This window comes from Balaenoptera ricei, chromosome 7 (genome assembly GCF_028023285.1).
Source record: "Balaenoptera ricei isolate mBalRic1 chromosome 7, mBalRic1.hap2, whole genome shotgun sequence".
Lineage (NCBI taxonomy): Eukaryota > Metazoa > Chordata > Mammalia > Artiodactyla > Balaenopteridae > Balaenoptera > Balaenoptera ricei.
In genome coordinates, this window is record NC_082645.1 from 75,963,025 (window position 1) to 75,991,014 (window position 27,990).

A 27,990-nucleotide genomic window follows, 5' to 3' on the forward strand; every position below is an offset into this window, starting at 1 on the left:
ACATTGGGTAATTGTAACAAGAAAAGACTTTTAAACTTCTTGAATCCATCAGGGGTGTGGCACAAGATCATTAAAGTTGTATCTGAACACATAGATGGAAATGAGGAGGGGAGGTATGCTGTAGAGTACCTAGATTCCAAAATTCTCCTTTTTTTGTGAACTTTTCTTTATTGAATCAGCCAAACCTCTATACCCAAAATATTTAGCATTACTTCAGGTATGGAGAGGATATAAAAACGGGAACATGAAGAGGTTATCTTCATGGCTGTATGTAGTATCCAGGTAGAAAAATCTCAGGACTCTCTCTAAGGCCTCTTGGTCACAGGGCACCAAAAAGTGTTCTTAAATGACTTGCCTTCTCCCAAGCAAGCCTCTTTCAACAGACAAAAGTTCGGGCTCTGAGAAAATAAAATTTCACTGTTTTACAAAAATACAAATACTGAACTAGTATATGATTTGTTGTTGGCAAAAATTTTTGCAGATGTTTAGAAACTTGTAGTTTATTTTCTCAACTACTGGCAAGCTATCATAGTAATCCTCAAGAGCTAAAGTTATACTCAAGCACAGTCCACAGCTAATGCTTTAAGAATTGAGACCTGGTTTTATTTTGGCAACCCCTAAGCTGATTCATTGTTAATAGCTGCTGAAATTTCAGTATCTTACATATAATTAGGAAACAAGTCTAAAATTTTGGTTGAAGCAAATTTTTGACCATTTGAAGCCACAAATACACATGGTCATGATTCATATTTTTCCCTATTATTCCTTGCCAATTTTTGTTTAAAAAAACTTTTTTTTTTTTTTTTTTTAGTGATTTGGAAACCTCTTTACATCCATATGGGGTATACAATATATTATATTATATCATATTATGTTGACCTACTAATGCCCAACAGAGCTAGCAGTGATATTCAATACATACAATAAGACTTGTTACGATTTTCCCAGGAATCTGGAAGAGTTTTATGTTGCCAAGAGTAATTCAGATTTCCCCTGAATTTCTCAACTAGGTTAATAAAATCCAGGAAGTCTTCAGAGTTAGTGACAAAATCATCTTTATAGTTTAATGCTCCCATCTATAGTTAAAGCGAAGAATAGAAATTAGATAGAAAAACTTGTTTTCAATTGCACAATTAATGAATAAATGTTTAAGTGATTGTCGGATTTCCACTGGTGTTAAATTCTCACTACAAGCAAAAGTAAAATACCTACTGGCCCTAAGGAGAGTTTACCTTGGTATACCAATTTGATGTTAATAAACAGATTTGGTATTTAAAGCAGTCTCCTACTACTTAGCAAATTATGGAGGAAGACCATGATATTCTTCATAATTTAATTTTGGATTTTTTTTTGAACGTGCAAAATATCACCCCATCTCTCTTATTTTTCAGTTGTTGAAGGAGGATGCTCCCACCTTGGTCAGTCCTACGCGGATAGAGATGTCTGGAAACCAGAACCATGCCAAATATGCGTCTGTGACTCAGGATCTGTTCTTTGTGATGACATAATATGTGATGACCAAGAATTAGACTGTCCCAACCCCGAGATCCCATTTGGAGAATGTTGTGCAGTTTGCCCACAGCCTCCAACAGCTGTGAGTTTAAAGAAAATCTGTACATACTCAAGATTCATATTTAAACACATGAATAGTTCCTATGTCATAGGAGCCTGAAAGGAAGTGAAAGTAATGTCCAGCAAATAATCACATGGGTATTACCAGTAAAAGGTGAACCTTCCTGTTAAAAACCAGAGATTGGATGCAATTTAGGACAAGAAATTGGGACACACTTCATGGGAAAATTGTTCCTATCTATGTCTTGTTTAATCTGTATCTTTTCCATTTATTAGCCCACTCGCCCTCCTAATGGTCAGGGACCTCAAGGACCCAAAGGAGATCCAGTAAGTAAACATTCTACAGTGAAAGGAAATTAGTTCCTTGATGAGTTTGCTTTCCTTTTTTCCCTTCTAATAACCTTTCCATATTTGAACTTTCATCATGTATACATTTCCTTTAGTACCACATATTTAAATAATGACACATGATAACTCAAACTGAGAATCCATAATTGTGCATGTAAAGATTCAGATTTCCCCATCTTTGTATAACGTCTTCATCCCTATTATTGGTTTGAAAAATAACATATAGGTCAATATACAAAGGAATAAATTACACTGAAATTATTCACATGATTTGGGTAAAAATGTATAGATTCCCAAGAAAACGTATCCCTTATGTTGATTTCTTATAAAGCATAGAAGCTACAATTTAATAATGATTCTAAATCACTAGGACTTTTCAGTGTTTTGTTTATTTTTATCTCTGATTTTTTTTTTTAGGGTCCTCCTGGTATTCCTGGGAGAAATGGTGATCCTGGTCTTCCAGGCCTGCCAGGTTCCCCTGGTTCTCCTGGCCCTCCTGGAATCTGTGAATCATGCCCTACTGGTAACCAGGTAATAAATTCCAGGACTAAAACGTTGTCCCATTTAAAACTACCTGGTTCATTTTCTTTTCTTTAGTCTATATTACATCTCACTTCTGTGGGTTTCTTATATCTATTCTCTGATTTTGTGTATTTAACAAATTCCCATCTAGTGCTTATATATGCTAGGCACTCTTCTAAATGCTTTATAAATATTCACTTTTCCTCATAATTCTAATGGTATTGCTACTATATCTTTGCAAAATTTCCCAGCTTCTAAGCAGGCATATAATATATGCATGATGTTTGAAAAATGAACCATCAACTCCCCAAAGAATTAACCTAGAGAATTTAGGAATTGCTGTAACTATTCCCCTTCTAATCCTGATGGTAAAGCCTCTGAAAGTCTGGACAAAAGCAGCTGAAGAGCTATGAACACTCCTTAATGACTTCAAGTCCAGAGGATTATTCACGCCTATGCAACGACTCTTGCCAAGCCTTCAGAGCATATCCTGCTCCTCTTAAAAAGCATGGCAACCCACTAACTCTGCATGTAAAGCAGATAACTAAACAAATAAATAAGACAACATTTCTACTGCATGAAATTAGGAGAAATTAGAAAACACATATACAACTCACTGTGGGTTGAAAAAAAAAGATTTTCAAAAATCAATTTGACAGGAAGCAAAGGATATAGTCTAACTTATTCTTATCTTGGTACCAAACAGAATCCATTGCTAGAATTCAAAATAAAATAATTTCCAAAACAATCCAATAAACACATGAACCTTTCTATTAAATCTCGTGCTTGTTTTCTATGGGGATGTTTACTTTTTGGCGAATCTGTTAGGTACATTAACCAAAAACTGGAGATATAAATTTTACTTGTATCATTAACTTTTGAGAAAGTAATTTGACATCTTCATTTTTTCTGCTCCAAGTAAGAAAGTCAGATTATATGATCTCAAGGCTCTTTCAGCCTTCGTCTACAATCTTATGTTTCTAAGGCTGTAGATATCACTTAGAAATATTTTTAGTAAGAGCATATAGAAACAAATTATTTAGAAACAAATTGCATACAGTCAGTTGAAAGATTTGTGCATTGCATAGGCAAGTACTTCTGTAAGACATCTAATATCTAAAGTTACAGAGAGATAGAATAGCAAGATAATTCAATAATACATACCACACTCTCTGGCATGCTGAAAACTTTCTATCAGTGAACAGATGTTGCATGCATTTCATCTAAATGCTTCTGAAAAGAACTATGATCTGTATATCAACATGATCTTATCTACCTGGTCTCTTTGCTACAGAACTATTCTCCCCAGTATGAGGCGTATGATGTCAAGTCTGGAGTAACAGGAGGACTCCCAGGCTATCCCGGGCCAGCTGTATGTACAAGTGTTTGTCAGCATTTAGAGAATAATTTAGCCTTCCACTCTGTTAAATCTTGAATGGTTGTTCTTCTAGTAATACTGTGTTATGACAGAATTGTACAAAATAGCTTATTCTTTGTTAAGACCGGGAAAGAAAATGGTAGGTTTATCATGATCCTTCTTTCCTAACTCATTTTTTTTCTTCACTGCCTCTTATTTCACGGCTGTTTTGCCACTTCTTCCTTCTTTACAAAACCACCTGTTCCAGGGGCACACCTGCCTTCATACTTAGGTCTCACACGCCTATATTTCCTAATTTTAACCAAATTTTGTTATTTTTCACTTCCACTTTTTCTCACCTGACTTGTTCAAAACCTTCTTTCAATGTCTGTTCATTATTCAAATGCTACTTTCTAGATGACAATCCACTTGCTGACAATCCAATATCACAATTCATCTCACCTCAAATCCTGAAATCAAATACAAATATTTCCAGAATTTATCGAGTATTTAAGTTCATCTATTGTAAATGATATCAATTCACATTGTATGCGAAGGGTTCCCTTCAATGTAAATGACTTGCAGTTTTGATAGAAGAAAAGAGCAAAAAAGCATTGAAACCTAGGCACGTGTGCTTGACGCATGGTGTCCCATGTAAATGACCCTTGTTGAAGAATAGCCATTAGGAGGAGCAGTACTATGGAAGGTTATCATTTTACTGCCAGAAACAGGTATGTATGTGTAAATGAGACATGAAGCTGGATTCCCAGGGATTATGGAAGATTGCTGCCCAGATCATTGGACCCCATAGCTGTGACTTCTAAAACTAGAGAGGATAAAATTTCAGCTATTAGATCGAAATGATCAGTTAAAGAAAGACCCTTAATTGGTAAAAAAGTAAATTGTAAGAAGAGAATTTTACTCATCTTTAAAGTTTTAGAACCTGTGACTTTTTTGTGTATATTTTAAAACCAGAAGGACAATTGTATTAACTATGTAAATGTAAACATCTGCTGTTACTCAGCTACATTCACATTATGAATCCTATTTTTCAATCAGATATGCTGTTTTTACTAAAAAAAAAACCTAAAAAACTAAAAAGTCCACTACTTATTAAGATTCCAGAAAAAAAGTTACAAGATAAAATTTAAGGAGAAACTCTAGTTTTATAAATTTATTATCAGTATTTATAAATAGTGTGCTACAGAGCTGAAGATTTTCTAGTTTAACCTGTATTTCTGAACAATGATATATCAATTATAATTTACTGTTGTCCCACGTACGATGAATCTTACATACGCATCTAAATCTTCATATCAACACACCTCAGTGATAACAGTTAAGAAATTTTGGGTTGATTTACATCATTATTTTTAGAAACTGGGGTTTATAGTATGCAGATCAATATTTTTCCACATTGAGTTGAGCTGCCAGGCAAAAATATGCTTCTTCACCAGTTCGAGTATCACCCTAATGTTGCAGAGATTCTCAAAGCATTTTGTATAGATTTTTCTAGATTTTGAACGCACTTTTTGGGGAACTCAGGTCAACATTTTATAACACCAATAATTTTTTTGACTCTGAGAGAATTTCATTTAGAGTGAAGTTTTTGTGATGAGATTTTCATTTAAAATTAATAAAATTAATTAATCTATGAATAGTTATCACATAATGAGGTATGCTGTTCTCATTTTTAAAGATGTCAGTATCATTCTAAACAGAGACATCTCTGATGCCTGGTTAAAGTGTATTGCAGATGCATTTATTTTGTACTTATCCTTCGAATTTTTGTTCCAGGGTCCACCCGGCCCACCCGGTCCCCCTGGTGCATCCGGTCATCCTGGTTCCCCTGTAAGTATAGCCATTAATGGTGATTTCTTCTTCATGCATATTATATGAATCAAGTTAATATAGATCTTGCTGTAATTTTGCCATTCCAGCATGTATAATCTCAATTAAGTAGAGAAGTAGCAACCAAGAAACTATCATTCCTTCAAAGATGTTGGAATCTCACATTTAGTTCCTTTTAACTATTAGCAATTAAAACCTTGGTAAAATTAAACCACATATTTAATTTGCTTGTCATATGGCTTCAAGTCTGAAACAATTCAGTTTCAGTGGAATTAAGTGTGTAGAATGGAATAAATTAACTCTATTTTGATCTGAAAAATTGTGGTTTCAATATTTATAAACTAGAGTACAATTCGCTGACTACATTCACAAATTCTGATTTCATACTGTCTTCAAGATGTAAATGAATCATATGAAGATTAAGTTAGTTTAAAAATATTTACGTATTATTCTATCCACTAGGGTTCTCCAGGATACCAAGGTCCCCCTGGTGAACCTGGGCAAGCTGGTCCTTCAGTAAGTAACAACTGTATCTATATTTAATAAATTAACAGCTCTAGATAGAGACCACCTTCATTTTCTAAAACATAACCGTCGAATGCTACAAAATATAGATCAAATTTATTTAAAATAATAAGTTGTACTTTTATGATCGTTGAACTGGTTTCAAAGATCTTTTGGACTCAAAGGTTTAGATATCTTAGAGACACCTACTATTTTAATCTAGGAATTTCCTGGCTAATTAGCCACCACCACAGTCCACTTCCTAGTGCGAATACAAATCCTCTTTCTCTTAAATATGGATTAATTATCCTGTAGCCGCTCAGTTCACCTGCATGTCTACTCCTCTGAAATACAATTTTAAAATTAATTTAGTAGAAATAAGCATAGTCTAACAAAGTCCACCGAGAAAACATGCTGTGTAAATAAGGTTAAGTTAGTTTAATATTTCAAAATATTTGAAAATACCTATACATTTAAAATTTCAATATCTCAAAAAATGTAGAAGTGCATTTGGGTTTATAAATACACACATGTGATATAAAATACTGATACATGGTACTTAAAATTTTCATAAAAAATAAGTTTAATTAACAGTAACAACTGGATTTAATATAGGTATACTATTAACTCAGTGTGTCATTTTCATGATGAGAAACATTGATAGTATTTTTTAAAAGGAGTTTTCTTCTAGAAATACACATAATTAGAATAATAAATTGATTGTAACAGAAAAATCTACAGATATATTTGTTTTTTGTTTCCTTTTTTTCAGGGTCCTCCAGGACCTCCTGGTGCTATAGGTCCATTAGGTCCTGCCGGAAAGGATGTAAGTTTTTAAGAATTGAATGGGGATACAGCAAAATTCAAGTTGGAATATTCTAAATAGTATATCCCATGTTCTAGGATCTCAAAGAGAAAAACCTTACTCAAAAACTTGTTGATATCTTAACAACTTTTTAGCTCATATTAATCTCTGAATATCTACGTAATATTTGCATAGCTACATATACCAGTTTTTGAATTCCAAACCAACAAAACCTCCAAATGTGCTTCTTGACTCTGTCAAGAAGAGTCATCCAGTGAATACATCACTTAACTAGAGAAGACGCTTCTTCTCTCTGTCTCTTGTAATAAAGAAATTTGTATCAGTTTTTTACGAACTTGAAAACTTAAAAACACAATCAATATTATGCCAGTCTTTCTTTTCCATTTAATTTCCAATGGCAAATTCTTCCCACTGGATTGAGAGGTGGTCATAATACTTGTTTGGAGTGATGCCTGCATTTTTTATAAGTTTATATCAAGGTGGGAGAAGCTCTCCCCATTCCTTTTACTAGGAAAGCTGTTCTCACAACCATATGTTTAGTCCAACCATTTTCATGAGTCCTTGGTGAGAAAAATGCAAAATAATCAGTTCACTAATTGGTTACAATGAGTTTTCTCTTACACAAGCTCCCACATATTCTTTATTTCTCCACCTAGGGGGAATCAGGAAGACCCGGACGACCTGGAGAGCGAGGATTGCCTGGCCCTCCAGTAAGTCTTCAGCATGCAATGAATTAGTTGGAGTAATCACAATGATCTTAGATTGAAAATTACTATATAATTAAGTTAAACTTAAAAAGGGAAGGCATTTTCACTACTGGATTGTGAGTCTATTTGAAAGTTCATTAATATCTTTTTTATTCCTTATTTTTAGGGTGTCAAAGGTCCAGCTGGCATGCCTGGATTCCCTGGTATGAAAGGACATAGAGTAAGTACAGTTTCTAAATTGACTCTAAGTTGTTGCATTTGGCTATGTTTACTTACCTAACCAATTTTATTGGACAATTGAGTGTGTGCCAGAAATGATTGATTCTGACTAGTTGTTTTGATTTTCTAAGTCTATCAACTTTATTTGTTGACCAAATCAACTAGTTATTTTACATAAAGTAATAAAGCTGATTTTAAGTGTATGGAAAATACTTGCAAAACAGTAAGTTTCTTACTGCCGCTGTCAGAAAAGATGAAAATATACCATTGAGAATTATTCTTGACTTAGTCAATATGATTTACAGATCGAATCAAATGACTTATTCTATGCAAAACATTAGATAGAGTAAACCAGCTGAGCCAAAAATTGATCAACTTCATAAGACATAAAAATCTACGAAACTGATACTTGCCTTAATGCTACATTTAAAGCAAATTCCTAATTGGACTAAATTGTACTTTCTAATTAGTTCATGTTTTTTACTGTAAAATCAATGTCCAGGGTCTTCAATGCACTTAAAAGAGTTTTAAATTATTCATGTCAATGTTGAAAATAGTGCTATGTGGTAAAGCTAGCTATAAAAAATTTAATGTAAAGTTTTTAACTGTTCTGAATTGTTAACAGATCTTAATATTTTTACTACTTTTATCTATTTCAAAGGGCTTTGATGGACGAAATGGAGAAAAAGGCGAACAAGGTACTCCTGGATTAAAGGTAAATCACAACAAAATCATAAATAAATTTATTTAAATATTATAGCTATATTTAAGATTTATATTTTAGGGTTTGCCTTTTTCTAAAACATACCTGAGTTTTGCATTTTAAGAGCTAAATAACAGCGACTAATTGAGATGTTCTCTTAAAACTTCCATGAAAGCTGATAACTTGAACTGTCTAGATTAGAAATGATTGAGCGCCCAGAGTAACACGTTGATTACTTCTGTTTAGTCCTCAAGTTTTTAAAATGCAAAAACTGAGATTTACAGCATATAAGATTGCTAACAAAAATTTGGTGTTGTTAAAATGTAATCTTTTTCTTGGTTCCATATGTTTTTTATAATATGCTGTGTTGAAAAAGTTATAAATTTCTCCTCCTGTTATACAAAATGGTGACACATTTTACATGTTTCTAGGGTGAAAATGGCCTTCCAGGTGAAAATGGATCTCCTGGAGCGATGGTAATTATGTTTCTTATCATACAATTTTCAGTTTTACTATTAACTTCCACCCAACGCAAAACTTGCCTTGCTCACTCTCCAACCATTCTCACGCATATCTAGTTTAAAATAAGACCACACTTTTAATTTTATTCTGTAGGGTCCAAGAGGGCCTGCTGGTGAGAGAGGACGACCAGGACTTCCTGGAGCTGCAGTGAGTATTCTTACTGACATTACACAATTACAACCCGAGTCACCGAGAAGTGTCTCAGTCAGGTTCCAGGCTGTGACAGTCTGCAAGAAGTTTTCTATAAAATTGCATTTAAAGTCACCTCCATAAAGATTTTAGCCATAATTATATGCAAACAAATAAGTGTTTTGTAGTTATTATCTGTTGAGGATTTTTTAACGTGTTAGCTTGGCATATTTATGCATTAATTTGCCTTCAGGTCTGTAAAACACAGAATCTAATCTTTCTACATTAGATCATTGCTGTACCTATCAGAATTTCAACAATTTCCCTCTAAAGGTATATAATTATTAAGCAGATTTTAATATACTTGAGGAAAAGTCAACTCAATTGAGTCAGACTTTTAGTTAAAATATTACTTGTGACCAGCCTTTCAGAAAGAAGATATTTGAGACTAACTTCTCTTTTTAGGGGGCTCGAGGTAATGATGGAGCTCGAGGAAGTGATGGACAACCAGTAAGTAACTTTTTATCTAACCCTGATGGGCTTAGTGTAATGAGAGATTATGGAATTTTGGAGTATTGGAATAACATGGATTGTAGACTTAAAACTCAACGTTGTTCATAAATATCTGATTCAAACTGACACTAATCCCATAAACAAAATCTAGAAACAATTAATCTAGAAACGGTAAGCCCATAAACAAAAATTCTGATACTCCTTATTATACTTGGCCAGTTACTAACATCTGTATGGTGCTTACAATGTTAGTTAAGGGCCAATATTGGATATGACAATTAAAAGAGTCCTGCAAAATAGATAATAATGCTATCTCTATTTTATAAATGAGAGCTCAAGGCTAAGTGACCTGCACAAAGTCACCAGAATTCATGGCATAAGTTGTCGGGCATGGGTGATCCAAATTTTCTTTTTATTTTACCACACTATTTCTCCACATAATGTTCATCTCTGACGATAAATACTGTTTTTATCTAATTTTCCTCTGTATTGTGTATGTACCCACTTATTATTTACCAGTAGTGTTAGTTTTCTTTTACTTGATTAAGAGCTCTTGAAATGTTATTTATTTTTTTAGGGTCCCCCTGGTCCCCCTGGAACTGCAGGATTCCCTGGTTCCCCTGGTGCTAAGGTAAACATGTATTTCTGTAGAAGAATGTAAAATATATCTTTGAGACAACAGAAAATCATTGGGCTGCTTCTTGAAAGTGATTTTTTTTAACAGTCAAGTGGATTTCTTTGAGCCATATAGATCTTTAAAGCCCTATTCTTGTTTCCAAAAGGGGTTTTATCCCTGGCCTTCGGCTATTCTGATCTCTTCTGATGTCTTTTCTTTTTTCCCCAGTCTCTTTCTGCAAACAGAGATAACACAGTCACACACATAGTTACCATTTTTCTCTGCCTATGTGATTAATGAAATTTTGCTTTAATTATCGTACCACTTCAGCCTTTGGGAGATGGGTTTAAACAGGACTGACTAGCAAACTGGCCAAGAGATTAGAAGTGGCAAGGGAGACTGACTACTTAGGGTTTTATCCCTTAGGGTGAAGTTGGACCTGCGGGATCTCCTGGTTCAAGTGGCTCCCCTGGACAAAGAGGAGAACCTGGACCTCAGGGACATGCTGGTGCTCCAGGTCTTCCTGTAAGTACCAAATATGGCTGATTAAGGGAGAGCATTGTTACACTTTATTTCATGAAAGCATATGTTCTAATGTTGCTATCAATTAAAATTACTTTTTTGCAAAGAAATGTTGCTTAGTGCTCTGCAATAACTCTACCATGATAAATATTGATTTGACGAGTACCGAAATTAGTTTTGCGGTCTGTACTTTTCTAGAATTTATGAATTCTATGGTTATATGACACAGAATAAGTAGAGGATGGATAGTTATCTGATACTTTGAAGACTGTGCCCCAAACTAATCACCAATCAGAAAAATTCGGAAGAGAAACAAGACCAAAAACCTCTTCTCTATGTTCTTATTTAATAATTTAGACCAAGTGCGTATTATCTTTAATTTATTCAGATAATGATCATTTTTTGCGACATTTTATGTGTTGTGCTGTAGTTGGAAGAATCACCTAATCTCTATAAAGCACCCATCAATAAATTTATTTTAGTTATATAAGCAACTTCAAATATATATGCACTATTTGCATTCTTATTAATATGCTCTTTTCCCCTCCTAGGGCCCTCCTGGGAGTAATGGTAGTCCTGGTGGTAAAGGTGAAATGGTAAGATGCCCCCACCACTCACCCGCATTCAGCCATACACATATTATTGGCTTCCTCTGCATTTTGCAGGACAATACATTTAAGTTAGCTATCTAGAAAAGAAAGTTCAAGTTTGCCTAATGTTAACGTTCTTGGATTGTTTCTAGGGTCCTGCTGGCATTCCTGGGGCTCCTGGACTGATAGGAGCCCGCGGTCCTCCAGGACCCTCTGGTACCAATGGTGCTCCCGGGCAGCGAGGTGCTGCAGTAAGTTGTCTATTTTTCCTTTATTGTCTGAAAGGTGTGGTTTATTTCTCACAGTAAAAAAAAGAAATAGCAGGCTCTTTGTTCTTGTTCCATTGAATTTATATTGATTTCACTCTGGTTTTATAATTGAATCAGGTGTGACTGGTGATTATTTTGTTAGTCTATTTTCCACGTTTTTAAACCAAGATTATGTCCCATTTAGGGTGAACCCGGTAAGAATGGGGCCAAAGGAGAGCCAGGACCACGTGGTGAACGCGTAAGTATCGCCCTAACAGATTTGATTATTTCTTAGAAATGTATACCATAATCAGGAAATAAACAGGTAAAAAATTTGCAGTGAAATTCAGTCATTATTTCTTTATTGACCTCCTTTCACAGGGGGAAGCTGGTTCTCCAGGCATTCCAGGACTTAAGGGTGAGGATGGCAAAGACGGTTCTCCTGGAGAACCTGGTGCGAACGGACTTCCCGGAGCTGCAGGAGAAAGGGTACGTTTCCCACGGGCATCGAAAAGGAAAACAATCATAGAACTTCACCTTCACTGTGAAGCAACCATGTTTGTTCTTAATCTGAGTAGTACTCAATCCCAAATATTGTTTTGAAGCATCTCACAGTATGAGAATTATGAAAAAGTTTTGGCACTTTAGACTTAAATATTTGCCTTTCACTATTTCAGGGTATGCCTGGATTCCGAGGACCTACTGGAGCAAATGGCCTTCCAGGAGAAAAGGTAGATAACTTTCGTTTTCGATGCTCAGGAATGCTGGTGCTACACATAGGTATATTCTTCTATACAGTTTCCCATTACTTAACACCTAACTATCTGAATGAAATATATTGGAGTTAAAAAAATAGTAATTCCCAATGTAAAACAATGGGAATTATTGCATTCCCTGCTCAGCCATTCTCTTAGCTTTGTAACTAACGTTATTTAACCTCTATGAGAATTCTTTAATTTATCTGTCAATTGGGGACTATTTATCTCAATATCATTGCAAGAATAAGTTAGACTAAAATGCCTGAAAGTTCTTTGGAAACTCTGAAGTGCAGTGCAAATCTGATTTCGTAACATCAAAGATATTTGATTTTATATGCACCAAACTATATTGCTAAGCCCACTAAATATTGCTTTCTTCAGCATGTGATGTTCATCGAAGTTGCCTTAAAATATTTCCGGTATGACAACCCAAGCTAATAGGTAACGGTGATTTACACTGAGCATGCCAGCAACACCCCACCTCTCTTTAAGGGACCAAAAGAAGTTCTCTAGTTGCAACCTAAGTACTGTCAACGTCTAGGTCAATGAAGGCTCTTTTACATACATGTTGATTTATTTCATCACATAGGGTCCCCCCGGGGAGCGTGGTGGTCCAGGCCCTGCAGGGCCCAGAGGAGTTGCTGGAGAACCTGGCCGAGACGGCCTCCCTGGAGGTCCAGGATTGAGGGTAAAGAGGAACACTTGTTTGATTGACACTGTCATTTACTAAGAAGAAAAGCAAATGAAGAACGTTCAAAAATAACTTAAATCAGACTCTACATTTTGTAGGCTCAAAACAAAACAAAATTCTTTTAAGAAAACTTAAGCTAGTATAGATTGAAGGACAGAAAATAGAATGCTTGACGAAGATATTTACAGACAGAAAAACATGTGTGCAAATATGAAGCTACATATGTCAGTGGAAAGCTCAAAATTTTACAGATAGGTGCTTTTAGGTTTTTTTTAATTATCGTTTTAAAATCAGCTGACTGACTGAATTCTTCAATGTAGGGTATGCCCGGTAGTCCTGGGGGACCAGGCAGCGATGGGAAACCAGGGCCTCCCGTAAGTACATTTTTAACATCTCATTTTACAAGTCCAGAGAATAATGAAATGCACAGTTTGAACTAGGCTTGATATATATTGTATAGCCTTGGTATGTACATTGTATATTTTGATCAGATTTTTATGAAACCTCTATTAATATAATTTTTTCTCATTAGGGGAGTCAAGGAGAAAGTGGTCGACCAGGTCCTCCAGGCTCACCTGGTTCCCGAGGTCAGCCTGGTGTCATGGGTTTCCCTGGTCCTAAAGGAAATGATGTGAGTTCCTTCCTTCACTTCTTCAATAAATATTTGACAAAAGGTCTTTTACTTTCTATATGGGAGTGCAGATGGCCAAAAATTGATCTCCACTTCAAAGCACAGAAGAGTATATGAAAATCAAAATACCGTGTGAGAAGGGAGCTAAAGTATTTTTTCTGGAGTTCTGGGCAAAGAGTGGAACATTTATGGAAACCTAGCTCTCGAAAGTAGTTTTCGGTTGTGGATGTATGCATGTGTGTGTAGGGGGCAGATCAAAAACATGAGAGAACGCTATAATGAATAATTTCCTTTTGAGAATAAGTAAATACTGGCTACTTCTTTAGGGTGCTCCTGGAAAGAATGGAGAACGTGGTAGTCCTGGAGGTCCTGGCCTTCAGGTATGTAGCTTTCATCCACTCATTTCCAGTCTTCTAGTAGAAGCATTTCTCTCCAACTCTATGACTTCTATTATCTTTATCTCTGCTTCCATAACTGGTTTTTTTTTTTTCAGGGTCCTGCTGGAAAGAATGGTGAGACTGGACCTCAGGGTCCCCCAGGACCTACCGTAAGTTTACTCACATAAATTGGAAATGGAAGTGGATGGGACTGGGACCAAGGGAAGACTTTGGGTATTATGCAGTCTCTGACACTATATCATTATAGTTCACCAAAGCAATTACAAAGCTTGTTTAGTTAGTTAGCTAAATACTAATATTGAGTAAAGTTTATGTTGTACATGTCTCCCTTGCATCACTTCCACAAGCCAGACTCTGCCCCCCTTTACACCATTAATTTTTTAATTAAGCAACTGGCCTGATGAAATGAAAACTGTGTGAACTAAATATGAAAGGATATCTTATAATGAAGCATCTCAATATTTTTTTGTACATAGGGACCAGGTGGTGACAAAGGAGACACAGGACCCCCTGGTCCACAAGGATTACAAGTAAGAATTTGTGACTTAAATGTCATTGGGCACCTACTTTTATCAGTACTTTCCTTTGATAGTTTTATTTGTTGAGTTAATCAGCTGTTCAGTATCCTTGTGACACTAAAAGATTATAATGCACCTTAAGCTTAAAATGTGCGGATCTGACTTCTACCTTGAAATAAAACAATAGGCAATGTTAATAGGCATAACTTCCATGCCTATTCTAGAATGAGTGCATTAATAATTTTTTAAAGAAAATAAAGTTCACATAATTCTATATGCTTATACTTATTTTTATTGTAATTTAAATGTATATAGCTAAATTCATCTCACCACACTCATCAATTCATTTTTATATACAGCAGCAGAAAGAATTGAAGGAGATGAACATAGGTTTGTAAGATATGATTATCATCTCTCTATCGTTGGATTTTGAGAGCTACATATTTTTTACACTTAAAAAGACTGCTAAAACCATTTTTGAATACTTTGCAGAAACATACTTACATGAGAGAAGCTTTTCTGTAAGCAATGTTTGAAGTGATTACACAATACAAATATGATTCCTTGTAGGGCTTGCCTGGAACGAGTGGTCCTCCAGGAGAAAATGGAAAACCTGGTGAACCTGTAAGTTGCTTGCCATTTTTTCAAAACTTAGAAACCAAAAGAATAAATATTAATCATTTATAAATTATTAACTTTTGCATTTTCATGCCACGGTATCTGGGCTTTAACAATTAGTTTTGAAATATTCATTAACAAAACAAAGAAAAATTATTCAGTCATAACTATTCCATGGAAAGTTTGAATTTTACCATAAAATAAAAGGATCTAAAGGAAGAGTACACAGCTCAAGATTGGACAAATAATACAGTATGCAAGTCAAGTTTGTATTTTGCTTATACTTATATAATGTATATTCTGATAGAGGCCTAATCATGCAATGCCAATCTCCTAGGGCCCAAAGGGTGAGGCTGGTGCACCTGGAACTCCAGGAGGCAAGGTAAATATTTCCATTTATTTTCTCATTTCTTCAGCATGTTATAGAGCAGTTGATTAGTGACACATTTTTAGTACAGCAAACCAAAATATTCCTTTCTTTAGAAGCACGACATTGCAAATGTTTGGTGAATACACTTAGGGTAACCCGAGACATTTCCAATACATTAAATTTGCATCATCTGGAAAATGAAATTTTCTGACATGAATAAACACTGTAGAGTCAACTATGGACCTGAAATTTCAAAAGAAAACTTTTCTGGTGCATTGGCTCTCTATAGAAAAACTGTTTTGGTAGAAGAACTTTAAAAATTTGCCCTTGTGATAAAATAATAATAATAGTGTCAAAGCTAGCTCATCAGACCAGCTATCCAAGTTTCCTTGTTTAGATTAACTAATTTTGTGTTTCTGTTTGTCACTCAGTTGATCAAATGTCTTTTATAATTATAAAAATTTCTAAATTTTTCAAAAATGTACGTTAAGAACCTTGTGGTCTATATCAAAACAATACAATTTAGGGTGTTTTTGCTTTGTTTTTAGCCTTGGTTTTCCTAACAGGGATATTCCATTTTCCTACTACAGGGTGATTCTGGTGCCCCCGGTGAACGTGGACTTACTGGACCTCCAGGGCCCCCTGGGCCTAGAGGGGGAACTGGCCCCCCTGGTTCCGAAGGAGGAAAGGTAACTCCACATAATTCAATTCACCTAGATTTTACAAAATGCATTTCATGTCTTTCCTGTGATTTACTATTTCTCCTTTAATTTCAGGGCGCTGCTGGTTCCCCTGGGCCACCTGGTAATGCTGGTTCACCTGGTCTGCAAGGAATGCCTGGAGAAAGAGGGGGTCCTGGAGGCCCTGGTCCAAAAGGTGACAAGGTACCAACTTATTCTCTGTTAATTATGTAATAAAACCAACTTTGTTGGTTAAAGGAAGGCAACATTTCTGGAAAATAATCTATTTTCAAAATTAATATTATCATTTTATTTATTTTTAGATTTTTTTTAATTGGAGTAAAATTGCTTTACAATGTTGTGTTAGTTTCTGCTGTACAATGAAGTGAATCAGCTTTATGTATACCTTTAACCCCTCCCTCCTGGACCTCCCTCCCACCCCACCCCCATCTAGTAAGTGTAATTTGAGATGGATTTCTAAAGCAACTTTCAAAGCAGAACACCTACTATACATTGCAGCTAATCTTGAGGGTTTCTCCTCTTCTTGGCATGTTTTCAGTGAAGATACCTCTAATCTGATGACACTGGCTTTTATTTGACAGGGTGAGCCCGGCAGTTCAGGTGTCGATGGTGCTCCAGGGAAAGATGGTCCAAGGGTGAGTACTTGAATTGGGGAGAAACAGAATTTATCTGTATGTGATATGGAGTAGTCCCTCACCTCAACTTCTATTTTTTCCAAAAACTCCTCATGATAAGTTAGACCATACTTTGCCACCTTCTGGGTATTAAGAAGACCCAAATGACATGATTGTTAAAATTCCTGGTTTCTATCACTAATAGTTCAACAGTGACCTAAGAATGGAAAAAATCTCAGAAGTATGATAAATGTTATAAGCTGAAGTCATAATAAGTCACTAAAATTCAAGATAATCAATACTGCTGATGAAGGAACTTTTTGATTTTAAAAAACATTGAAATTCCATGGTACATTCATACCATGGAATATTACTTAGCAATAAAAAGTTGATACATGCAACAACTTATACAAACACCAAGGACATCATGCTGAGTGACAAAAGTCAATCTCAAAAGGACATACTGCATGATTCCATTCATGTAACATTTGTGAAATAATGTAATTATATAGAACAGCTTTATGGTTGCCAGAATTGAGGAATAGGGGAGAGGGAGATGGGTGTAACTATAAAGAGGTGACATGAGGGAGTCTTTTATGATGATTGTACCTTTGAATATCTTGAATATGGTGGTGGTCATGCGAGGCTACACATAATAAAATGTCATAAGGCTACATACACACACACACACACACACACACACACACAAATGAGTGCATGCATAACTGGTGCGAACTGAATAAGCTCTATGGGTTGTACCAATGTCAATTGCTTTGTTTGATACTATACCATAGTTGTGTAAGATGTAATCCTGAAGGAGGCTGGGAGAAAGATGCACAGGATTCTCCTGTATATTTCTTTGCAAACTTCTGTGAATCTATATAACTATTTCAAAATAAAAATGGAAAGAAAAACACATTACAATCAATTCTATTCGCATTAGTAAACACCTAGATATGACTGTAGCAAATAAACATGATAACTAAGCCATTAGATAGACATTATCTTCACTGTAGTTGCCTTAAACAAATTCATAAATGCTTCATTTTTAACAGACTAGATGAGTAAGCCATCATAAAATTTTTTTAATCTAATATTTTATTTATGTAATATAAGTAAAACTTTAATATTTGAAAACTTCAATGTGAAAACTTTAATATGTGTAACAGTACTTTAAGTGGTTAAATGAAATATTTTGAATTATCATACAATTGAATAAGGCAATGCACTTTAATTCTAAAAGATACGACTGTGAAATCTTACATCACATCTTATTTATCTTCTGCAATAGAAAGAAAAAATGAATCTATAAATTGCCACTGAATTATATAATCCATGAAATCTTATATTTACTAAACTCTGCAGTATTTACACACTGAGTGAAGAGCATATCATTCAAGCCATCAAAGCAATCATATTATCTAGTTTATTAGATGAACAGTATGTCCTTATATATGCTCTTTGATTAATAAGGAAAATGATGCTTTTTATCTTCGAAATTAAAGTATATTTCTATTTTCTTTAGGGTCCTACTGGTCCTATTGGTCCCCCTGGCCCAGCTGGTCAGCCTGGAGATAAGGTAACACTTGACACTATTTAGAAACAGAAAATGTCTTTTGTCGTCATTGTTGTTTGAATGCAGGGCAATATAAATTATTTTTCTCTTTTTTAAGGGTGAAAGTGGTGCCCCTGGACTTCCGGGTATAGCTGGTCCTCGTGGTGGCCCTGTAAGTGTTTAAGACATTTCAACGTAATTTTAACCGCACACAGGCAGCAGCTACCTGTGCTTCCCTCTTTAGCAATTCTGCTTCTGGCCCCGAGTCTCAATGATGGGATACTGTCTTTAGGCATCATATGACATGCAAGGAAAGGTTAAAGTCCTTAAATCTAAAATTCACAAGAGACCATTTCAAATCTTGCCATCTTTCCTAAATAATTCTGGAAAAAATATAAAAATTGCACAAGTAATATGCATTTGTAAATGAGTATTTCTTAAAGCTATAGGGTCTTTGCCTGAGCCTCCTTCTAGATCTAAGATTCTCTACCTTCAGGGTTTGCAGACTCAGGAGAGATACTTAGTAAATGTTTTTAATTAATTAATTTAATGATTGATTTCTCAAAACTTTTACCATATTTTTATTTTTTTAAATCCTTACATTTTTAGAAGTTATACAAGTAAGTGTTTTAAACACTTCAAAATTCTCAAATTATTTTCCTTGCAAATAATATCACAGTCAGAAGCAGAAGGAATCAATGGTTCTGGTGTTGTCTACTTTGAATTTTATTGAGAAATGGAAAAGTCTTCAGAGGTTAAGCTACGTTAGTTAGCTTTGCACACTAATACTATCTTTTCTTAGCTTAAAGGAAAGATAAGATGATACAGAGGATGACGTGTGCTCCCAATGGGAAGATGTCTTCACTGTGACTAATGAGTATATTTTCACTTAAGGGTGAGAGAGGTGAACATGGGCCACCAGGACCTGCCGGCTTTCCTGGTGCTCCTGTAAGTATGAACATTAAAACATACATATCACACAGCCCAGAATCACTATCTCGCTGAAAAATAGCAGAAGTATAAGTCAAGTCTGAATTCTAATCTATCTCAACCACTCATTCCTTATGGGGTTTCATTTATCCACCTCCTTTTTTTTTTTTACACATTATCTCTATTCTTACTGTTTAAAAGATGGAGATAAAAACACCTGGCCTGTCTTTATGCCAGGTTAATGAGGCTAACATGATCCCCTAGACTTAAAGCACTCTGAAAATCTGAAAGGTTCTTCCATTATTAGATGGTACTAATTAAAATTTGCTCTAAGCCCCATCTTTCTCAAATGCATTTACTGGTGATTGTTTTGAGATGCACAATCCTCGGAGAGAGGTTCTCCTTTATGACAAAGAATGTACATCTTACCACTTTCTTGATAATTTTCTTTTATCATAGAAACTCTTTTTGGGGGGGCCACATAATGGGGCATGCGGGATCTTAGTTCCCCAACCAGTGGAAGCTGGGAGTCTTAACCACTGGACCACCAGGGAAGTCCCTGTCATGGAAACATTTTCATTGTCTTTGTTTCTTCCATGTCTTCAAAGACTCTTCTTTTCCAATTTTATTTCAATAGCTCTCCACCTGAAGAATTCTATTTTCTGAAGGAAAATAAGGACAAGCCCATTGTATTGTGAAAGATGTAAGCTCACGGGCTGTTTTTGTTTCTGAATGCAGGGCCAGAACGGTGAGCCTGGTGGTAAAGGTGAAAGAGGTGCTCCTGGTGAGAAAGGTGAAGGAGGCCCTCCTGGAGTCGCAGGGCCCCCCGGAAGTGCTGGGCCTTCCGTAAGTATTTCTCTTTCTCTAAGCCTTCTAATGGAAAGCACTTAGGTTTGTCGATACTTCAATATTTCATACTGAGAGAGCTTGTCATGGTGACAAGGGTACAGTTTTCCTAGGAATACAGTTCTGAGTTTGACGCTTGACTCCAACAATCTAGATATGACCTCAGTCAAGTTATTTTAATGTCCTCATAGAGTTACTGGATTTGTTTTTGTTTTTCTTGATGTAGCTTCTCATTTCTGTAGTAATGTTTTTCCCCCAGTTCTACTGAGATATAATTGACATATAACATTGTATTGTATAAGTTTAAGATGTACAACATAATGATTGTATGTATTACAAGATGATTATCATGATAAGTAGAGTTACTGACTTTCAAAGGCTTAATGCTTTTCCCAAATTTTGATTTTGGTGCTATTCTTATAAACCATTTCCATCTCCCTTCCACATAGGGTTCCCCTGGTCCCGCAGGTGTCAAAGGCGAACGTGGCAGTCCTGGTGGTCCTGTAAGTAATGATCCTCTTAACTATTATTGAAAAGCATTAAGTAATATCAATCTGTATAAAAACTGCTTTGAAAGCACTAGATCCCTAAAGGGAGTATAAAATTATAATCACTCATTCATATGTGAGTTATATGTAAATTCCAAGAGGAAAAAACAAACCATAAGCGATCCCGGAGTAGAATGCAGGTCCTACCACATTTCTTACAATTTATATTTGTTTTTAGTGGTTAATTATTTGTTTTCCTTGATTTTTGACATCAAAAATATATTTATAATTTCACAGGGTGCTGCTGGCTTCCCTGGTGGTCGTGGTCTTCCTGGTCCTCCTGGCAATAATGTAAGAACTTTTTAAAGTATTTTTTAACCATATATTCCATAAAGAGCATTCATATATACATAGGGTGAGAAAATTATCCATTGCTACTTCTCTTAGTATTAAACCCCGTATAAAATTATTTGAATGCAGGTAAAAGAGGGGAAAAAATTACTTGTTCATTATAAAATATTCAAATTTCAAACATTTCTTTGTAGGGTAACCCAGGCCCCCCAGGCCCCAGTGGTCCTCCAGGCAAAGATGGCCCCACAGGTCCAGCTGGTAGTAATGGTGCTCCTGGCAGCCCTGGGGTGTCTGGACCAAAGGGTGATGCTGGCCAGCCGGGTGAGAAGGGACCACCTGGCTCCCAGGGCCTTCCGGTGAGTGGTTTCTTTGCTCTATTGATTGACAGTAGCTTTATTTTCAATCACAAATCCAACAGAGGAAAACATAGTCACATAAATAATAGCTAAGATTTCATTATCTGTCACAACAGGGAGTTCCAGGCCCACTTGGACTTGCAGGGATTGCTGGAGCACGAGGTCTTGCAGGCCCACCAGGCATGCCAGGTAGTAGGGGCAGCCCCGGCCCACAGGGCCTCAAGGTGAGTATAGCTATCTTTCACTGGACTCTCGCTTCCTTTGATAGTCTTCAGACATCACATAAACATAGCAAGTATGTAATGATCAAGTTTTCCTGTAATTAGATGCAAATTCTTGATATTTTCAAATTTTCAGGAAGCATGCATATTACTAAAAGTCTCTGGAACACAAAAACAATGCACATAATAGACTGGCCTTGAACATCAAAACAAATAGATTGATATCACAGAAAAATATCTTGTCATCTCAAATACCTGTTAGGAAACCTGTCAGCATTCTTCAGTTTGCTGACTGTCAGTCTTGAAGCAGGAAATAATGTCAGGTTATAGACCTATGAAAGCCTTTAATTGATACCAATTATCCATCAACTCAATTCATTTTATACTCCTGACTTTCTTTCACTGATATTACTATAACATCCTAGTGCTTAACGTCTTAAATATTTATTTAGCAAATAGGGTAATAAAATCGTATTTTATTAGGACACACCGTTTTTCACTCTGAGCACCTCTTTAAACTAAATGTCATATACGATTGTAGTGAAATTACAATATAATATTTAAGTCTAGTCAATTTATATGAACATTTCCAATAAATGTATGTATTCTCTAAATAGAGCCAAATGTTCAATATAACCTAATTCTAATGGGTACCACAAACCTATAGTTTCATGATGGCTCATCATTATATTTTTCTTACAATAGCCATGTCTATTTATGTACCTCATATTAGGATGTATTCTAATATGAGACTCAATGTAATTACTCAACCTTTTGGTATCCAGGTTCACTGGGCAAGTTAGAAAAGACAAGAAGCTTGCTTCCCCAAAGCTTTTCCCCTATGGCAGGGATAGTTTTAGGAACAAATTCTATAGAAATTGGGAAATAAAGACAGCTGATAATATCACATTAATTGATTTCTTAGGTTAAAACACAAATTTATTTTATTCTTTTGTACACAGGGTGAAAATGGGAAACCAGGAGCTAGTGGTCTCAATGGAGAACGTGGTCCTCCTGGAGCCCAGGGTCTTCCTGGTCTGGCTGGTGCAGCTGGTGAACCTGGAAGAGATGTAAGTACTAGTTCTTAGAAAATACACAATAAGCAGGGTAGTATTTGATAATTTATTTAAGCAAGGGTCAAATTGGGCCCTACTTTGGGTCTAAAAGTATAAATATTGCCACAAGCCAAAGTTCTCCTTCTTTCTCTAGTAGTAGATATTCTTTCTATTACAACTTAGAATAGCCTTAAATGTTCATGTTCTTTAGTATTTACCCAATGAATGATCATTAATGGAAAAGAATATGATCTTTAGCTAAATGAGAAAAAAGTTGGGGATAGGGAGAGCCCCAATTTACAACATTCCTTCTGGGTAAAAATATTCTGCATGTTATCTGTGATTAGTCTTTCCTTAAAATGTAGATTTCCATTATCAGCTTAAATTACAGTGTGTCAAGATGTTATTTATTATTTCTCCCCCAAGGCTCCTTTTTAGACTTTTTTTCCTAGTCACTTCTTGCTCTCTCACCCTGTGAAACTTTAGCACCATAGATATACTGCATATCTGTTTAGGTATTGTCACTCCTTGCAGGGCCACACCCATTGTCATATCTAAGATTTTTCACTCCCAAGAACCAATTTTATCCTCTTTAGGATGATATTTTTCCCATTGAGAATGCATGGCTTAGATGGTATTTAAATGGTTCCAAAGAATTTGATTTCATTTCTTCCTCTTTTTTTTTTCTTTAATCAGGGAAACCCTGGATCAGATGGTCTGCCAGGCCGAGATGGATCTCCTGGTAGCAAGGTATAACAGGCACATGTACAATAGGTTTGTGTAATTAAAACAATAGCTGCTGATCAGATCGATTTTGGAACTGTGAACTTGTCCACAGGGTGACCGTGGTGAAAATGGCTCTCCTGGCCCCCCTGGTGCTCCTGGTCATCCAGGCCCGCCTGGCCCTGTCGGTGCAGCTGGAAAGAGTGGTGACAGAGGAGAAACTGTGAGTTCTCATGAACTTCATCTTTCCCTACTTATCTATTTTCCTCAATAAGGAGCTCAGTAGGTAGAAAATAGAATGTCATATCTGCCAACCAAAAGATCTACTCTCAATTGTTTCACAGTTTTGTATGCTAGTCAGTCCTTAGGCAACTGTGGTAATAAAGATATATGAGAATTTCTGGCAGTAGTCAATGAAGAATTCATTATTAATATTCAAAATGGTATTAATCACGCCAAGTGTATATCCACTTGGTCAATATAAGGTTGAATTAACAGGGTTTTCTGAGCTTTCCTATTCAGACCCCCTGGTAAAGCTGTAAACAGGTAAAGGATTTTTAAGGAGAAAATAATACTAACTTTCAATAATAGCAAACATATCATTATTCCCTCACAATGAAATTATTAACGTTTAAGTAAAACAAAACTGTATCAATAAATAAACACTTCCCTGTGCATGTTCATTTGTTTATTTTTATTTTAGGGCCCTGCTGGTCCTTCTGGTGCCCCAGGTCCTGTTGGTTCAAGAGGTCCTCCTGTAAGTCTTTTTTTTTTTTTTTTTTTTAACTAGTTCTACAATGTAGGAAATATTCTATTTTCTGGCATGCTCAGCAAAAAGGGATGACTAAGTACATAACTATGGAACCAAATTTAAACTTTCCTTTGATGATATAGAAAGCAATTTAGGATCTAAAAGTTCCTTGGGGCTATGAGATTACACATCAATTATTGGGGCTCCATACAATTCTCAGTCCAAGATCAAAACAACCACAAGAACAATCTTTATCGTTCCAAGTATGCAGTGTTTGTTGATGAGATTTCTAGCTTGTAAAATGTTATAAAATGGACTTAATTGTTATAAATCCTATTTTGTTTTTCCGATGTGTATGTGTGTATGACCTTAACTCGAAATGTGTTTGTGAAGGGTCCCCAAGGCCCACGTGGTGACAAAGGTGAAACGGGTGAACGTGGTACTAATGGCATCAAAGGACATCGCGGATTCCCTGGTAACCCAGGTACCCCAGGTTCCCCGGTAAGTGTATCCATTTTGTTAGAAAATCCCCTCAATGCATTTTAACTAATGAGATAGGCAAATCTTCGAGACCAATGATAGAAAAATGTTCATCTGTGAAAGTCTATGCTAAAAGAGATTAGAAATGGATTTGAGGGCTTATTTGAAATAGTAGTTGGCATGAGACAATGGGGATATTAAAGGAAAAGGAAATCATATTTTATCATGATCCCTATGTTTCTTGATCTGATCTTGAACATACAGTGTCCTAAGCCTTTTTAAAGTCTTCACTCATATTCACCTTCCTTTCCTTTCAGGGTCCCTCTGGTCACCAAGGTGCAGTCGGTAGTCCAGGACCTGCAGGCCCCAGAGTACGTACCACAGAAAGATATTGGAAGGTCCATATTTTAAAATGTTAGCACTGCAGGAAAATATTCTAGCATTGTGATATCATGATAATTTCTTAGGGACCTGTTGGACCCAGTGGGCCCCCTGGCAAAGATGGAACAAGTGGACACCCTGGTCCCATCGGACCACCAGGGCCTCGAGGTAACAGAGGCGAAAGAGGATCTGAGGTAAGATATCACTTATAAATATGTGTATTTAATTTGCTTTAATTTTCACATTTTCAGAAACACTTTACAATATTTTAAAACTGAGATAGTGAGTTAAACACAATGCAATTACCAAACCTAATTTAGGACCTGAACAATGACTTTAAGACATTCTCCACCACATGAAGACTTTCTCATCACACTATAATGACAGGGAGAAAAAAACCTTTCTTACAGTTTATCAGGTAACAGTTATATCAGAATAAAGACATAGCCCAATTAATAAGATGAACTCTGCCAGAGCTGATCTCATATTAGAGATCTCACAATTATGATAATCTTAATGATTTACAAGTATAAAGTACATTCCACTTCTCAAACGGCTTCCATGTCTCCTGTTTTGCTACTGATATCATCATTCCTAATACATTCCTATCCCACACTTCTGGAGTAAACAGAAGAAAAGCTATTATCCCCACAAGTTACACAATTAAAACACAAATAAGTTAAGTGGTTAGCCCCAAAAAACACAAAGTTAGATTCCAAAGTTGGGATCAGAATCTAAGTTTCCTGATCATAACCCCTCTGTCATGTCAGCATTAGAATTGCTTACATCATTTATACAGAAGGAAACACGAGAGAGTAAAATGTGTGTTCCAACACCAATTCTTCTTACACACTGGAACACACTAAGTGTCATAACAATGAATTATAGTTATAAATTGGTTAATATTTGATCACAAAACAAGCCAAATAAACTTTTACTGAAACAATTACTATGACACAATATATCAATTGTTTGGAATGCATTTTGGGGGGCTAGCAACATATTTTTTTCAGTGGATACCGAACAAGTGCCCCTCAGTGATGTATGCTCTTACCCTTCCTAGGGCTCCCCAGGCCACCCAGGACAACCAGGCCCTCCTGGGCCCCCTGGTGCCCCTGGTCCATGCTGTGGTGGTGGGGTTGCTGCCATCACTGGCATTGGAGGTGAAAAATCTGGGGGTTTTGCCCCATATTATGGAGATGAACCAATGGATTACAAAATCAACACCGACGAGATTATGACGTCACTCAAATCAGTCAATGGACAAATAGAAAGCCTCCTTAGTCCTGATGGTTCTCGTAAAAACCCTGCTCGGAACTGCAGAGACCTGAAATTCTGCCATCCTGAACTCAAGAGTGGTACGCTGGGGAATCTTTCACACTCATGGCAACAGGATAACAGAGAAAACTGCTTATATTAGAATTTAGGGGAAATGAAAATTTTACTGGGAATAGAAAACATTATATAGCAGAGACAGTACTTAAAGAATGTTAGTTGAATTGAAATTCCTTGATATTCTGAGTAAGAAAACATGAATTTTGTAGGTGTACTTAAACTGTAATGTAAATTCAAAATATGCCAAACGTAGGAAAATCTAAAGACAGTTTTACAGAAATTTTAATACAAATTATAGTTTGGCATGTCTTTTCATATCATCACAAAGTTGTTTGAGTGATAAACAACGTATATCACTGTGTTTGTAATTTGATGCAGACATAATTTGTAATTTAATTATTGCAACATTTATTTATTGAAACAATTTTTACAATAAATCTAATTATCAATGTTTTCAAATTAAGAAGCAATCTAAAAGTTCCTCTATTCTGCTACACTATAAAAGTACAAATACATAAAATACAAATACATTAGCAGTCAACATTATGAATGCCTTACAAAATCATTTTGGTCCAAATCCCATTACTGGATATTATAACCAATTCCATTGTCCTTTTTGTGACTATTCAGGAGAATATTGGGTTGATCCTAACCAAGGTTGCAAGATGGACGCTATTAAAGTATACTGTAACATGGAAACTGGGGAAACGTGCATAAATGCCAGTCCTTTGACTATTCCACGTAAGAACTGGTGGACAAATTCTGCTGCTGAGAAGAAACATGTTTGGTTTGGAGAATCCATGGATGGTGGTTTTCAGGTAAGAAAAGATATACCATTTTTCTTTAACTAATCCATCTCTACTTACCTGACTGTTTTGTTCCTCCCATTTGTTCATCACAAAACAAATTTAGTTAATAAATAGAAAAGTGAAAAATTTTATATACTCAGGTAACTACTTTTATAACTTGTCTCTCAAAAGCTAAACTAGATTAAATTATTCTTCGTAAGTTACCAACTTTTCTTCAATTCTTAAGATCTTCTTTACTCTAGCATTGTATGTTATACATACAATAAAGACATAGTCATACATAAAATATATGAACAACTTATATTACAATGACCATACTACACTGCATGAATCCCTTATGTATAATTGCAGCTAAAATGTTTGACCAGCCTTATTTGTTCCCTATCACAGTTTAGCTATGGCAATCCTGAACTTCCTGAAGATGTCCTCGATGTCCAGCTGGCATTCCTCCGACTTCTCTCCAGCCAGGCCTCCCAAAACATCACATATCACTGCAAGAATAGCATTGCATACATGGATCATGCCAGTGGGAATGTGAAGAAAGCCTTGAGGCTGATGGGCTCAAATGAAGGCGAATTCAAGGCTGAAGGAAATGGCAAATTCACCTACTCAGTTCTGGAGGATGGTTGCACGGTAAGTAACAGCATTTTTATAAGCATGC

General features: G+C 35.8%; 1 protein-coding gene across 1 annotated transcript in view; it reads left to right on the forward strand.

Moving 5' to 3' along the window:
• COL3A1 (collagen type III alpha 1 chain) overlaps positions 1-27,990 on the forward strand; it is a 38,508-nt gene that overhangs the window by 8,657 nt on the left and 1,861 nt on the right. The window contains exons 2-50 of the mRNA XM_059928321.1: positions 1,392-1,594; positions 1,849-1,899; positions 2,338-2,451; positions 3,737-3,814; positions 5,597-5,650; positions 6,113-6,166; positions 6,927-6,980; positions 7,637-7,690; positions 7,854-7,907; positions 8,568-8,621; positions 9,041-9,085; positions 9,225-9,278; positions 9,726-9,770; positions 10,351-10,404; positions 10,816-10,914; positions 11,463-11,507; positions 11,654-11,752; positions 11,955-12,008; positions 12,131-12,238; positions 12,427-12,480; positions 13,097-13,195; positions 13,519-13,572; positions 13,731-13,829; positions 14,156-14,209; positions 14,323-14,376; positions 14,704-14,757; positions 15,316-15,369; positions 15,701-15,745; positions 16,324-16,422; positions 16,510-16,617; positions 17,016-17,069; positions 18,574-18,627; positions 18,722-18,775; positions 19,498-19,551; positions 20,272-20,379; positions 20,829-20,882; positions 21,165-21,218; positions 21,413-21,574; positions 21,691-21,798; positions 22,758-22,865; positions 23,547-23,600; positions 23,689-23,796; positions 24,277-24,330; positions 24,718-24,825; positions 25,122-25,175; positions 25,272-25,379; positions 26,249-26,543; positions 27,151-27,338; positions 27,720-27,962. Coding sequence (XP_059784304.1) covers positions 1,392-1,594; positions 1,849-1,899; positions 2,338-2,451; positions 3,737-3,814; positions 5,597-5,650; positions 6,113-6,166; positions 6,927-6,980; positions 7,637-7,690; positions 7,854-7,907; positions 8,568-8,621; positions 9,041-9,085; positions 9,225-9,278; positions 9,726-9,770; positions 10,351-10,404; positions 10,816-10,914; positions 11,463-11,507; positions 11,654-11,752; positions 11,955-12,008; positions 12,131-12,238; positions 12,427-12,480; positions 13,097-13,195; positions 13,519-13,572; positions 13,731-13,829; positions 14,156-14,209; positions 14,323-14,376; positions 14,704-14,757; positions 15,316-15,369; positions 15,701-15,745; positions 16,324-16,422; positions 16,510-16,617; positions 17,016-17,069; positions 18,574-18,627; positions 18,722-18,775; positions 19,498-19,551; positions 20,272-20,379; positions 20,829-20,882; positions 21,165-21,218; positions 21,413-21,574; positions 21,691-21,798; positions 22,758-22,865; positions 23,547-23,600; positions 23,689-23,796; positions 24,277-24,330; positions 24,718-24,825; positions 25,122-25,175; positions 25,272-25,379; positions 26,249-26,543; positions 27,151-27,338; positions 27,720-27,962 — 4,169 coding nt within the window. The remainder of the gene's footprint in view (positions 1-1,391; positions 1,595-1,848; positions 1,900-2,337; positions 2,452-3,736; positions 3,815-5,596; positions 5,651-6,112; positions 6,167-6,926; positions 6,981-7,636; positions 7,691-7,853; positions 7,908-8,567; positions 8,622-9,040; positions 9,086-9,224; positions 9,279-9,725; positions 9,771-10,350; positions 10,405-10,815; positions 10,915-11,462; positions 11,508-11,653; positions 11,753-11,954; positions 12,009-12,130; positions 12,239-12,426; positions 12,481-13,096; positions 13,196-13,518; positions 13,573-13,730; positions 13,830-14,155; positions 14,210-14,322; positions 14,377-14,703; positions 14,758-15,315; positions 15,370-15,700; positions 15,746-16,323; positions 16,423-16,509; positions 16,618-17,015; positions 17,070-18,573; positions 18,628-18,721; positions 18,776-19,497; positions 19,552-20,271; positions 20,380-20,828; positions 20,883-21,164; positions 21,219-21,412; positions 21,575-21,690; positions 21,799-22,757; positions 22,866-23,546; positions 23,601-23,688; positions 23,797-24,276; positions 24,331-24,717; positions 24,826-25,121; positions 25,176-25,271; positions 25,380-26,248; positions 26,544-27,150; positions 27,339-27,719; positions 27,963-27,990) is intronic.